Source organism: Dromaius novaehollandiae, chromosome 38 (assembly GCF_036370855.1).
Source record: "Dromaius novaehollandiae isolate bDroNov1 chromosome 38, bDroNov1.hap1, whole genome shotgun sequence".
Taxonomy (NCBI): Eukaryota; Metazoa; Chordata; class Aves; order Casuariiformes; family Dromaiidae; genus Dromaius; species Dromaius novaehollandiae.
The window spans coordinates 367,554-379,968 of NC_088137.1; the positions used below are offsets into that span (position 1 = coordinate 367,554).

The window sequence follows — 12,415 nt, forward strand, 5'->3', positions numbered from 1 at the left end:
AAACGCCCCCAAAAGGGGCCAAAACGCCCCCAAATGGGCGTTCGGGGGCGCAAACGCCCCCTCCGAGGACTTTTGTCCCCCGCCGGCACCCGTTGCCCCCCCCACCAGGTGGGCGCGGGCCAAACCATTCCGCCCCGGGGGGGGGTCTCTTGTACCCCACTTCCCCTTTAAGCCCTCCCCGCCCCCCCCACCCTTTGGGGGGCACCTGGGGCAGCCCACGCTCCCCACGGGGGGGGTCCCCACGGATTTGCCCCCTCGGCGGAGCCCCGTTGCCCCCTTTCACCCCCCCCCGCGGCCGCGTTGGTCTCGCCCACCTCTTCCCGCGCCCACCTGGCCCCGCCCATTCCCCCGGGGGCGGGGGGAGAGGCGCCCCCCACCGCGGGCCGCAGTGGTTTCGCCCAGGTGACTCGCTCCCCCCCCCTCCCCGGCTGGGCCGAACCACGCGCCCGCGGGGGGTGGGCGCGGCCCCCCCCCGCCCGCGGCGCTATGGGCGGGGCCAGGTGGGCGCGGGAACAGGTGGGCGAGACCAAGTCGCCCGCGGGGGGGGGGTAAAACAGGAGGCGACGCGGCTCCACCGAGGGGGCAGCTCCGCGGGGACCCCCCCCGTGTGGGGGGGGACAAGGGGGGGCAAATAACTGCCCCCTTGGGGGTGAGGGAGGTGGAGGTTGTTTTTTAAAGGGGGTGTTTTCTCCGTCCCCCCCCCCCGCGGCGGCGTTGGTAGGTGCCGCCCCCCCGCCCTGGGCGGCCGCACCTGGGCGCGGGCGGCGCCAGTCGCCCCGCGGCGCCTCCCGCGGCCGGTCGCCCGCTCCTCGCCCCCCTCGGCGCTGCCATGGCGGCGCCGCCCGGCCCCGCCGCCCTCCTCCTCCGCCTCCTCGGGGCTCTGCTCGCCGCCTCCCGCTTCCCAGGTCGGGCCCCGCCGCCCCGGCTCCCTCCCCGCCGCGGAGAGCGGCAGCGCCGTCCTCCCGCCGCGCCCCTCCGCCCGCCTCTGAGCGGGAGCCGCGGCCGCGCGGGGGGTTGAGGGGGAGGCGCGGGGTCTCCCGGGCGAGGGGCGAGGGGCGGCGCGGCTCGAGGCCTGATTGGCGGAGCGGGCGCGGGGGGCCGCGGCGGCGCGCGGGCTGATTGGCGGAGCCGGCTCGGGGGGGCGGGACGGCGCCCCCCGCCGCTGAGGGGAGGCGGCGGCGCCATCTCGCCTTCGCCCCGCGCCCCGGGGCCGTAATGGCGGCGGGGGGGGGGGGCAAGAGAGGGGCAATTGGGGGGGGTTTAAAGGGGGTTGGTTGGGGCTCTGGGGGGGCTTTAGGGGCTTGAGGGGGGGTCCTTAGCCCTGGGGGGGTCCCATGGGGCAAAAGGGGCCCAGAGAGGTGGCATTGGGGGGGTCTTGGGGGGCAATAGGGGCCTGGGCAGGTCTGTGGGGCTTTTGAGGGGGGGTAAGAAGGGTGTTGAGGGGGGTCCCTGGGGCCGCGGGGGGTCCCATGGGGCAAAAGGGGGCCAGAGAGGTGGCCTGGGGGGTCCCTGGGGCTTTTGAGGGGGTCCCAGAGAGCTGGGGGGGCTCTTGGGGGGTTTACGGGCCTGGGGAGGGGCAGAAGAGGGTGGGGGGGCTGCCATGGGGCAGAAGGGGCCTGGAAAGGGGGCCCTAGGGGGTCCCTGGGGGCTTGGGGGGGCCTTTGGGGGCAAAAGAGGGTCGGGGGGGCCCCCATGGGGCAAATGGGGGCTTGGGGGGGGTCCCTGGGGCACCAGGAGGGCCTGGGGGGTGTTTTGGGGGGCTCTGGGGGCACTTGTGGGGCTGGTGGTGGGGGGGGGTGCGTTTTGGGGGGGGTCGTGGGGATGCGGGGGAGCCAAATCCCCCCCCCAGGTTGCCATTTTCAGGGCCCGGCTGCCGGGGAGTGTCCCCGGCCGTTTCAGTCCCCTCCGGAAGCGAAACTCGGGGCGGGGACAGAGGGAAAAAGGGAAAATCCCGTGGGAAAAGCCCCCCCCCCCCCCCCCGCCGCCCCGGGAGCCTCACAGAGCCCAGGATTTGTGGCCCTGGGTGGGGGCGGGGGGGGGCACCTCTCCTCCAACCACCCCCTCGCTGCTGGCCCAACCCTGGCAGCAGCCGCCGGAGAATCCCCGGGGCCAAACTTCCCTGCCGGGCTGAGACCCGGCGCCCGGGGCGGGTTCGTTCACCCCAGCGGGGGTGGGGGTGGGGGCCCAGGCGTCCGGGGCCCCCGGGAGCCAGGCCAAGGTGGCGGGAGGGGGCGATAAAAGCGTTGTTTGCTTGGCGCCGGACGCCTGGGCCCCGCGGGCCGGTTTAACCCCCGCTTTCCCTCCCTCCCTCCCGCCCGCAGGGCCGGCGGCGGCGATGCAGGTGACGGTGCTCAACCCCTACAACGTGGTGCTGCTCTTCCAGCCCGTCACCCTGCAGTGCAGCTACCAGACCACGGCCACGCAGGCGCCCATCGTCACCTGGAAGTACAAGTCGTACTGCCGCAGCCGCCTGGCCGACGCCCTCAACCCCAGCGGGGCCGAGAGCCAGCTCAGCAGCCAGCTGCAGCAGGCCAACCCCGGCTACGACCCCTACGTCGAGTGCCAGGACTCGGCGCGCACCGTCCGCGTCGTGGCCACCAAGCAAGGCAGCGCCGTCACCCTCGGCGACTTCTACCAGGGCCGCCGCATCACCATCACCAACGGTACCGCCCTTCCCCTCTACTAGGGGCCCTACGGTACTTGGCGTTTGGGGTGGGGCGGCTATTAGGAGCACTACAGCGGGGGGGGTCTTATAGGGGAGGGCTGCTATGATGAGAGCCTTGTGCTTTGCTGTTTTGAAGGAGCGTTTTTAAGGACATTATGGTAGGCAGAAATAAGGGTGCAATTTTTAGGAAGTGTGTGGTAAAAAGGGGAGGTGATTTGGGGGCTTGAGTGCCTCTATAATAGGAGCATTATGGCCCATGCCAGCTAAAGGAGCGTTGTTAGATAGTTTAAAAGTAGGGGTGCTGCTTTCAGGCATATTATGGTAGCAATAGAGAGCTGGGCTGAGATGCGAGTGCCTTTATAATAAATGAATTAGGACCATTCAAAACCTCAGGGAGCGTTTTTAGGTGCATTAGGGTAACTTGAGATTAAAGGTGTAACTTTTAGAGGAATTGTGGTAACGGGGAGTGAGTTGGGTCCCTGTAGCAGTGCTCCTGTAATAGGTTTATTAAGGCTTCCTGAAAGTGGGGGAGCTGCTTTAGGAGCATTATAGTAACTAGAAATGGGGGGTGCAGGTGTTAAAGGCATTACGGTGGAGGGGGGAGCTGGGTTGGGGGCTTGAGTGCTCCCATAGCAGCCATGTTGTGGCCCTTAAAACCAAGGAGGTGCTTTTAGGTGTGCTACGGTAACTTGGAGTTGGTGTGCCATGGCTTTTAGGGGCATTATGGTAAAGGAAATGGGAGGGGGAGATGAGTGCTCCTATAATAGGTGCATTATGGTTGGGTCACAGGTGCATCTTTAGGTGCACTAAGGTAGAACAAGAGAAAGCAGAGTGCTCCTAGGTAGGAGAAATATGGCAGCACCTGTGCAGTTGGGTACTGTAATTCTTTTAGTAGAGGAGCAGGTGTCACTTGTGAGAAGGGGGCTTGGGGGGGCCCAGGTGTCTGGGGGAGCTTGGCAGGGGGACCTGGGCCTGTAATAGGAGCAATACGGTTCCTGTAGGTGTGTTAGAGTGGGAGGAGCAGAGTGCTCTTAAGAGAAATATGGCAGCACCTGTCTGGTGGGGTACCATAGTTCTTCTAATACAGGAGCAACTATTGGTGGGGAGGGGGAGGCGGGGGGGTTAGCAGTGGGACCCAGATGTCTGGGAGCGGTGTGGGGGGGACCTGGGCCCATAATAGGAGCATTATGGCCCCCACAGGTGCCCATTTAGATGCATTACAGCAGGGTGGGGGGGGGCAGAGTGCTCCTGGGTAGGGGAAATACGGCCGCACCTGTGTGGTGGGGCACCGTAATGCTGCTAATAGAGGAGCAGGTGGCACCTGTGGGAAGGGGGGAGAGTTTAGCAGAGGGGCCCAGGGGTCCGGGGGAGGCCGGGAGGGGGCCCAGGCGTCCGGGGGGGGGGGGCCCAGGCGTCCGGGGGGCCCAGGCGTCACGCGTGCGGCGCAGCGGCGGACCTGCAGCTGGAGCAGACGGCCTGGGGCGACAGCGGCGTCTACTACTGCACCGTCACCTCGGCCCAGGACCTGCAGGGCAACAACGAGGCCTACGCCGAGCTGCTCGTGCTGGGTGAGCCGGCCGCGGGGGCACTGGGGGGGCACTGGGAGGCACTGGGAGGGGGGTGGGGCCCCACTGGGGGCCACTGGGGGCTACTGGGAGGCGGCACGGCTGAATTGAGGGACACTGGGAGGCGCTGGGAGGAGGTACGGCCCTACTAGGGGGTACTGGGAGTTACTGGGGAGTTACTGGGAGGGGGCGTGGCCCTGCTGGAGGGCACTGGGAGGCACTGGAGTGGCACTGGGAGGAGGCATGGCTCCACTGGGAGCTACTGGGAGGAAGCACAACCCCACTGGGGAGCACTGGGAGGGACTGGAGTGGCACTGGGAGGAGGCATGGCCCCACTGGGGGGCACTGGGAGGCACTGGGGAGGGACTGGGAGCCACTGGGAGCCAGGTGAGGTCACTTTTGGAGCTACTGGGGCGTACTGGGATGGACTGGGAAACACTGTAAAGCAGCTGGGGTAGTTTCTGGGTGCAGGGGAAGGAACTGGGATGAACTGGGAGGAGCCAAACCGCCCCATGGGGGTACTAGGATGCACTGGGATGAGCTGGGATGGACTGGGAGGACGCAGCCCACCCGACGGGGGCACTGCGAGGGACTGGGATGAACTGGGACAGACTGGGAGGCAGCTGGGCCCCTTCCTGGCCCCCCAGGGCACACTGGGATGAACTGGGTGGTACTGGGAGGAACTGGGAGAGAGCAAGATCCCCCCTGGGGGCACGAGGAAGGGCGGGGCAGCAGCGCCCGGACGCCTGGGCCCTTCCCGGACACCTGGGCCCCGGGGTGGGGTGGGATGTCCCGGACGCCTGGGCCCCCCCGGGGCTGGTTGGGTTCAACCCCGGATGCCTGGGCCCCTGGTGGTGGTTGGTTCCCCCCCCCCCCCCCCCCCGGACGCCTGGGCCCCCAGTGACCCTCCCCGCCGCCCCCCCGCGTCCCTCTGTCCCGCAGGCTCCTCCTCGCCGGGGGCCACCAAGCTGCTGCCGGGCCTCGAGCTGGGGCGGCTGCGAGGTGAGGGGGGCCCAGGCGTCCGGGAGGGGCCCAGGCGTCCAGGGGGGACCCAGGTGTCCGGGGAGGGGCCCAGGCGTCCGGGGCAGGGGCACCCAGGTGTCCGGTGAGGGGGGGAAACCCAAGCACCACAGGGGGCCCAGGCGTCCAGGGGGAGGGGCCCAGGTGTCCGGGGCCAGGGGGGCCCAGGTGTCCGGGGCAGGGGACAGGGAGGGGCCCAGGCGTCCGGGGAGGGGGCCCAGGCATCTGGAGGTGGCACTGAGCCTCCCGAACGCCTGGGCCCCGCGTGGGTCGGGGGGCTGCGTGCGGGGGGGTGTCAGGGCCGCCCGGACGCCTGGGCCCCTCGCGCTAACGCTCTCTTTGCTCCCAGATCGGCTGTTCGTGGTGCTGGCGGTGGCGGGCGCTGGGGTCGCACCCGGACGCCTGGGCCCCGCGCGGGTCAGGGGGGTGTCGGGGGGGCGTCAGGGCCGCCCGGACGCCTGGGCCCCTCACGCTAACGCCCGTCTCTCTCCCAGATTGGCTGTTCGTGGTGCTGGTGGTGGCGGGCGCCGGGGCCCTGGGCCTGGCGCTGGGGCTCTGCTGGTGCCAGTGCTGCCCCCACCGCTGCTGCTGCCTCCTGCGCTGCCCCTGCTGCCCCCAGCGCTGCTGCTGCCCCGAGGCCCGTGAGTGACCCCCCCCCGGACGCCGGGGCCCCTCGCGCCAACCCCTGTCACCCCCCCGGGGCCGGGGAGCCGCTCGTGTGCTGCCCACCCGGACGCCGGGGCCCCTCGCGCCAACCCGTGTCACCCCCCGGGGGCTGGGGAGCTGCTCACGCTAACTCACGTACCCCCCCCGGACGCCGGGGCCCCTCGCGCCAACCCGCGTCACCCCCCGGGGGCTGGGGAGCTGCTCACGCTAACTCACGTACCCCCCCCTGGACGCCGGGGCCCCTCGCGCTAAGTCACGTGTCTCCCCTGGACACCAGGGCCCCTCATGCCCCCCCCCCCCCCCACGCCCACCTCATGCTCTCCCCGGACACCTGGGCCCCTTGTGGGAGGAGGGAGGGAGCACCCGGACACCTGGGCCCTTTAGCTTGAACGCCTGGGCCCCTCACGCCCCCCCTCCCTGGACGCCTGGGCCCCTTTTGGCGGGAGGGGGGGGCGGCGGCACCCGGACGCCTGGGTCCCTTTTGGGAGGGGGGGCACCCGGACGCCTGGGCCCTTTGGGGGATAGGGGGGAGCCTGAACGCCTGGGCCCCTCACGCCCCCCCCTCCCCGGACACCTGGGCCCCTTGGTGGGGGGGCACCCGGACGCCTGGGCCCCTTGGTGGGGGGGCACCCAGACACCTGGGCCCCTTGGTGGGGGGGGCACCCGGACGCCTGGGCCCCTTGGTGGGGGGGGCACCCGGACGCCTGGGCCCCTTGGTGGGGGAGCACCCGGACACCTGGGCCCCTTGGTGGGGGGGCACCCGGATGCCTGGGCCCCTTGGTGGGGGGGGCACCCGGACACCTGGGCCCCTTGGTGGTGGGGGAGCACCCGGACGCCTGGGCCCCTTGGTGGGGGGGGCACCCGGACACCTGGGCCCCTTGGTGGGGGGGGGAACACCCGGACGCCTGGGCCCCTTTTGGGGGGGGGGGGGAGGAAGTCTGGACACCTGGGCCCCTTTGTGGGGAGGGGCACCCGGACACCTGGGCCCCTTTTGGGGGGGGGGAGCCTGAACACCTGGGCCCCTTGGTGGTGGTGGTGGTGGGGGGAATGGGGTGACCACCTGGGTGCCCCATGCGGGCAGCCCCCGGACGCCTGGGCCCCTCGCGCGGCTTGGGGGGGGGGGGACACGCAGCGTGCGGCCGCCTGGGCCCGCCCCCCCCCCCAGTTGGCGGGGGCGCAGCCGGACGCCTGGGCCCGCCCCGGCCGCAGTGTACCTGGCGGGGAAGGCGGCGGCGGCGGGGCTGCCGCTGGCCTACGGCCCCCCCCCGGCCCCCATCGCCCTGGCGCCGCTCGACGACCGCTCCGGTGAGCCCCGACGACCTCACGCGGTGACGTCACACCCCCCCCCCCGGTGACGTCATGCCGCGATGACGTCACCGCCGCGGGCGCCGGGGCCCCCCTGACCCCCCCCCGTTTCGTTGCCCCCCCCCCCCCCCAAGCCGGGGGTTACAGCTCGTGGGTGCCGCTGCTGCGTGACGCCGACCGCGACAGCGCCGCCAGCTCCGGTGAGTGACAGCTGTCAATCAAACGCCCTGCAGCCAATCAGCACCGCTGCTGCCCGGGCGGCGGCCAATCAGAGGCGAGGGGCGGCGGCCAATCGGTGCCCCGCCCCCCCCGGCGGGGCTGCCGGGAAGCTAAGCAGGGCCGGGCCCGGTTCGGGGCCGGATGGGTGACCTGTGGGTCGGGCGCCATTTTGGGTTGGAAGGGCGCCATTTTGGGGCTCAATGGGTGCCATTTTGGGTCAGATGGGTGCTGTCTGGGTTGGGTGCCATTTTGGGTCCAATAGGTGCCATTTTGGGTCCCGTGGGTGCCCTTTAGTTTGGGCACCTTGCTGGGAAGCTAAGCAGGGTCGGGCCCGGTTCGGGGCCGGATGGGTGACCTGTGGGTTGGGCACCATTTTGGGGCTCAGTGGGTGCCATTTTGGGCCCAACGGGTGCTGTTTTGGGTCAGATAGGTGCTCTTTGGGTTGGGGGCCATTCTGGGTCCCATGGGTGCTATTTTGGGTCCCTTAGGTGCCATTTGGGGTCATATAGGTGCCCTTTAGGTTGGGCGCTCCTCCGGGAAGCTAAGCAGGGCCGGGCCCGGTTCGGGGCCGGATGGGTGACCTGTGGGTCGGGCGCCATTTTGGGTTGGAAGGGCGCCATTTTGGGCAGCTGTCATTGCGGGCAGGCGCCATTTTGGGTGCCAGTGGGTGCCCTTCGGGTTGGGCGCCGCTTTGGGTTGGATGGGTGCCGTTTTGGGGCGGATCGGTGCCCTTTAGGTTGGGTGCCGTGCCAAGAAGCTAAGCAGGCTCCGGCCCGGTTCGGGGCCGGATGGGTGACCTGTGGGTCGGGCGCCATTTTGGGGCTCAATGGGTGCCATTTTGGGTCAGATGGGTGCTGTCTGGGTTGGGTGCCATTTTGGGCCCAATGGGTGCCATTTTGGGTCCCATGGGTGCCCTTTAGTTTGGGCACCTTGCTGGGAAGCTAAGCAGGGTCGGGTGCGGTTCGGGGCCGGATGGGTGACCTGTGGGTCGGGCGCCATTTTGGGGCTGAGTGGGTGCCGTTTTGGGCCCAACGGGTGCCGTTTTGGGTCAGATGGGTGCTCTTTGGGTTGGGGGCCATTCTGGGTCCCATGGGCGCCATTTTGGGTCCCTTAGGTGCCATTTGGGGTCATATAGGTGCCCTTTAGGTTGGGCGCTCCTCCGGGAAGCTAAGCAGGGCCGGGCCCGGATGGGTGACCTCAGGGGCGGCCGCCCCCGGATGCCTGGGCCCCCCGGACGCCTGGGCCCCCGGTGACGCCGCGGTGACGCCGCGGTGACACCCCGGTCCCCCCCGTCCCCGTGTCCCCCCCCAGGGCTGCGCAGCGGGTACCGGGTGCGGGCGGCGGCGGGCGACGACTCGCTGCGGGTGCTGCGCTACGTGGAGCAGGAGCTGGCCGAGCTCGAGGGCCGCGGCGGCAGCGGCGGCAGCGGGCGCCTGCAGCCCGGTAGGTGCCCCCCACGTCCCCTATGGGGGCTTTACATCCCCCCCACATCCCCTATAGGGGCTTTACCCCCTCCTCGTGTCCCTTATAGGGGCTTTATCCCCTCCTTGTGTCTCCTATTGGGGCTTTATCCCCCCCCATGTGCCCTATGGGGGCTTTACATCCCCCCCCGCATCCCCTATAGGGGCTTTACCCCCTCCTCGTGTCCCTTATAGGGGCTTTATCCCCTCCTCGTGTCTCCTATTGGGGCTTTATCCCCCCCACGTCCCCTATGGGGGCTTTACACCCCCCTGCATCCCCTATAGGGGCTTTACTCCCCCCTCGTGTCCCTTATAGGGGCTTTATCCCCTCCTTGTGTCCCCTATTGGGGCTTTACCCCCCCCATGTCCCCTATAGGGTCTTTACGTCCCCCCCCGCATCCCCTATAGGGGCTTTACCCCCTGCTCGTGTCCCCTATAGGGGCTTTACCCCCTCCTCGTGTCCCCTATTGGGGCTTTATCCCCCCCACATCCCCTATGGGGGCTTTACATCCCCCCACATCCCCTATAGGGGCTTTACTCCCCCCTCGTGTCCCTTATAGGGGCTTTACCCTACCCCCACATATCCGCTATAGTGGTTTTCTCCCTCCTCGTGTCCCCTATTGGGGCTTTATTCCCCTCCCAAGTCCCTATAGTGGCTTTACCCCCCCATGTCTTCTATAGAGGCTTTACTCCCCCCCCCACATCCCCTATAGGGCCTTTACACGCCCCTCGTGTCCCCTATGGCAGCTTTACCCCCCCGCCACATCCCCTCTAGTGGGTTTACAGTCTTCACGTCCCCTATAGTAGCTTTACTCCCACCCGCTTATATCCGCTATAGGGGCTTTACCCTACCCGCATGCTGCCTATGAGGGCTTTACCACCCTCTTGTGTCCCCTATAGCGGCTTTACCCCCTATATTTCTGTCTACAGAGTCTATACATCCATCGTATGTTCCCCCTGTGGGGCTTATAGCTCACTGTGTCTTTGCTGTGTGCTCTATACTGCCCCATGTTTTCTTCTATAGGGTCTATACACACTTGTATGTTCTCTATAAGGTCTATATGCTGTTCAGAGTGTTTTCTGTGGGGTCTATATCGCTTTCTGTGTCTTGTAGGGCCTGTATATCTGTCGCTTGTCTCCTATGGAATCGTTATCTGCCTGTGTCTCTTCCTATGGATTCTATACCCTGCCGTATGTATTCTATGGGCTTTATGCACTCCGCTATATTTCTTGCTGTGGGGTCTGTGCTGTCCTGCGTCTCTGTCTATAGAGCCTATACTCCTCTGTGTCTTCCTTTATGGGGTCTATAGCAGTTTGTATCTGCCCCTATAGGCTCTATACTGCCCTTGTACATCTTCTATGGGGTCTATATTCTCCTGTATGTCGCCTACAGGGCCTGTGCTGTTCTGTATCGCTTCCTATGGGGTCTATAGGTCTTCTCTGTTTTCTCCATGGGGTCTTTACCCCCCTCGTATCTCTCCCTATGGGGTCTATACCCCCCCGTATGTCCCCTATGGGGTCTGCAGCCTGCTCTATCTCCTCCTATGGGGTCTGTACCCCCCCCAGATCATCCCCTATGGGGCCTGTACCCCCCCGTACATCCCCCATGGGGTCTATATCCCCCAGTATCTTCTCTTATGGGCTCCATATGTTTCTCTATCTTTGTTTATGGGCTCTATACCCCCCCCATGTCCCCTATGGGGTCTATACCCTCCTGCTATGTCCTTCTATGGGCTCTATTACCCCCCATACGTCTCCTATGGCATCCATACCCCCCGTATCTCCTCCTATGGGCCCTATAACCCCCTGTACGTCTCCTATGCAGTCTATACCCCTTGTATCTCCTCCTATGGGCTCTATACCCCCCCATACATCCTCTATGGGGTCTGTACCCCCCATATCTCCCCCTATGGGCTCTATACCCCCCATACGTTCCCTATGGGGTCCATACCCCCGTATCTCTTCCTATGGGCCCTATACCCAGCCCATACATCCCCTATGGGATCTATACCCCCGTACATCCCCTATGGGGCCCATACCACCACATATCTCATTCTATGGGCCCTATACCCAGCCCATACATCCCCTATGGGGTCCATACCCCCCCCCGTATCTCCTCCTATGGGCCCTATATGCCCTCGTACATCCCCTATAGGATGTATACCCCCCGTACATCCCCTATGGGGTCCATACCCCCCCCGTATCTCCCCCTATGGGCCCTATACCCCCCCGTACGTCCCTTATGGAGTCTGTACCCCCCCCCCCACATCCCCTATGGGGTCCATACCCCCCCGTACGTCCCTTATGGAGTCTGTACCCCCCCCACATCCCCTACGGGGTCCATACCCCCCCGTACGTCCCTTATGGAGTCTGTACCCCCCCCCACATCCCCTATGGGGTCCATACCCCCCCGTACGTCCCTTATGGAGTCTGTACCCCCCCCCCACATCCCCTATGGGGTCCATACCCCCCCCGTACGTCCTTATGGAGTCTGTACCCCCCCCCACATCCCCTATGGGGTCCATACCCCCCCCGTACGTCCCTTATGGAGTCTGTACCCCCCCACATCCCCTACGGGGTCCATACCCCCCCCCCGTACGTCCCTTATGGAGTCTGTACCCCCCCCACATCCCCTATGGGGTCCATACCCCCCCCGTACGTCCCTTATGGAGTCTGTACCCCCCCCCCCACATCCCCTATGGGGTCCATACCCCCCCCGTACGTCCCTTATGGAGTCTGTACCCCCCCCACATCCCCTATGGGGTCCATACCCCCCCGTACGTCCCTTATGGAGTCTGTACCCCCCCCCACATCCCCTATGGGGTCCATACCCCCCCGTACGTCCCTTATGGAGTCTGTACCCCCCCCCCCCCACATCCCCTATGGGGTCCATACCCCCCCCGTACGTCCCTTATGCAGTCTGTACCCCCCCCCCACATCCCCTATGGGGTCCATACCCCCCCGTACGTCCCTTATGGAGTCTGTACCCCCCCCCCACATCCCCTATGGGGTCCATACCCCCCCCGTACGTCCCTTATGGAGTCTGTACCCCCCCCACATCCCCTATGGGTCCCATACCCCCCCCGCAGGGTGGGCGCGCAGCGAGGTGAGCTCCCTGCACGAGGCGCCGGACGCCTGGGCCCCGCGGGGCGGGGGGGGGCCGCGGCCCCGCTCGCGCTCGGCCGACGAGCTGGGGCCCCGGCGTCCCCCCGCCCCCCCGGCGCCCCCGCAGCCCCGGCCCCGGCCCGGGGGGCCCCCCACGCCGCCCCCCCCCGCCAGCAACGCCGGGCGCCGCCTCCGCCGGGTGCGTGAGACGGGGGGGGGGGGGGGTCTGGGGGGGGGATTTGGGGGGTCTCAGGGGGATCCGGGGGGGGGTTGGGGGTCTGGGGGGGGATTTGGGGTCTCAGGGGGTCGGGGGGGGTTGGGGGTCTTGGGGGGGGGATTGGGGGTCTCAGGGGGAGGGGTCTGGGGGGGGGATTTTGGGGGGTCTCAGGGGGGTCCGGGGGGGGGTTGGG

General features: G+C 67.4%; 1 protein-coding gene across 1 annotated transcript; it reads left to right on the top strand.

Annotated features, from left to right (window-relative positions):
• The first annotated feature begins 753 nt into the window (after window positions 1–753).
• Window positions 754–12,153, top strand: LSR (lipolysis stimulated lipoprotein receptor). The gene is made up of 10 exons (XM_064503513.1): window positions 754–905; window positions 2,322–2,663; window positions 4,114–4,233; window positions 5,173–5,232; window positions 5,745–5,891; window positions 7,126–7,221; window positions 7,356–7,421; window positions 8,752–8,883; window positions 10,015–10,091; window positions 11,990–12,153. Exons 1-10 carry the CDS (start codon window positions 830–832, stop codon window positions 12,008–12,010), a joined length of 1,137 nt encoding a protein of 378 aa, XP_064359583.1. The 5' UTR covers window positions 754–829; the 3' UTR covers window positions 12,011–12,153.
• The last annotated feature ends 262 nt before the right edge of the window (window positions 12,154–12,415 follow it).

Coding starts and splice junctions, on each gene's coding strand:
- LSR (XM_064503513.1), top strand. CDS start 830: ATGGCGGCGCCGCCCGGCCCCGCCGCCCTCCTCCTCCGCCTCCTCGGG. Junction 2,664..4,113: donor CCGCATCACCATCACCAACG/GTACCGCCCTTC, acceptor CGTGCGGCGCAG/CGGCGGACCTGCAGCTGGAG. Junction 5,892..7,125: donor CTGCTGCTGCCCCGAGGCCC/GTGAGTGACCCC, acceptor CCCCGGCCGCAG/TGTACCTGGCGGGGAAGGCG.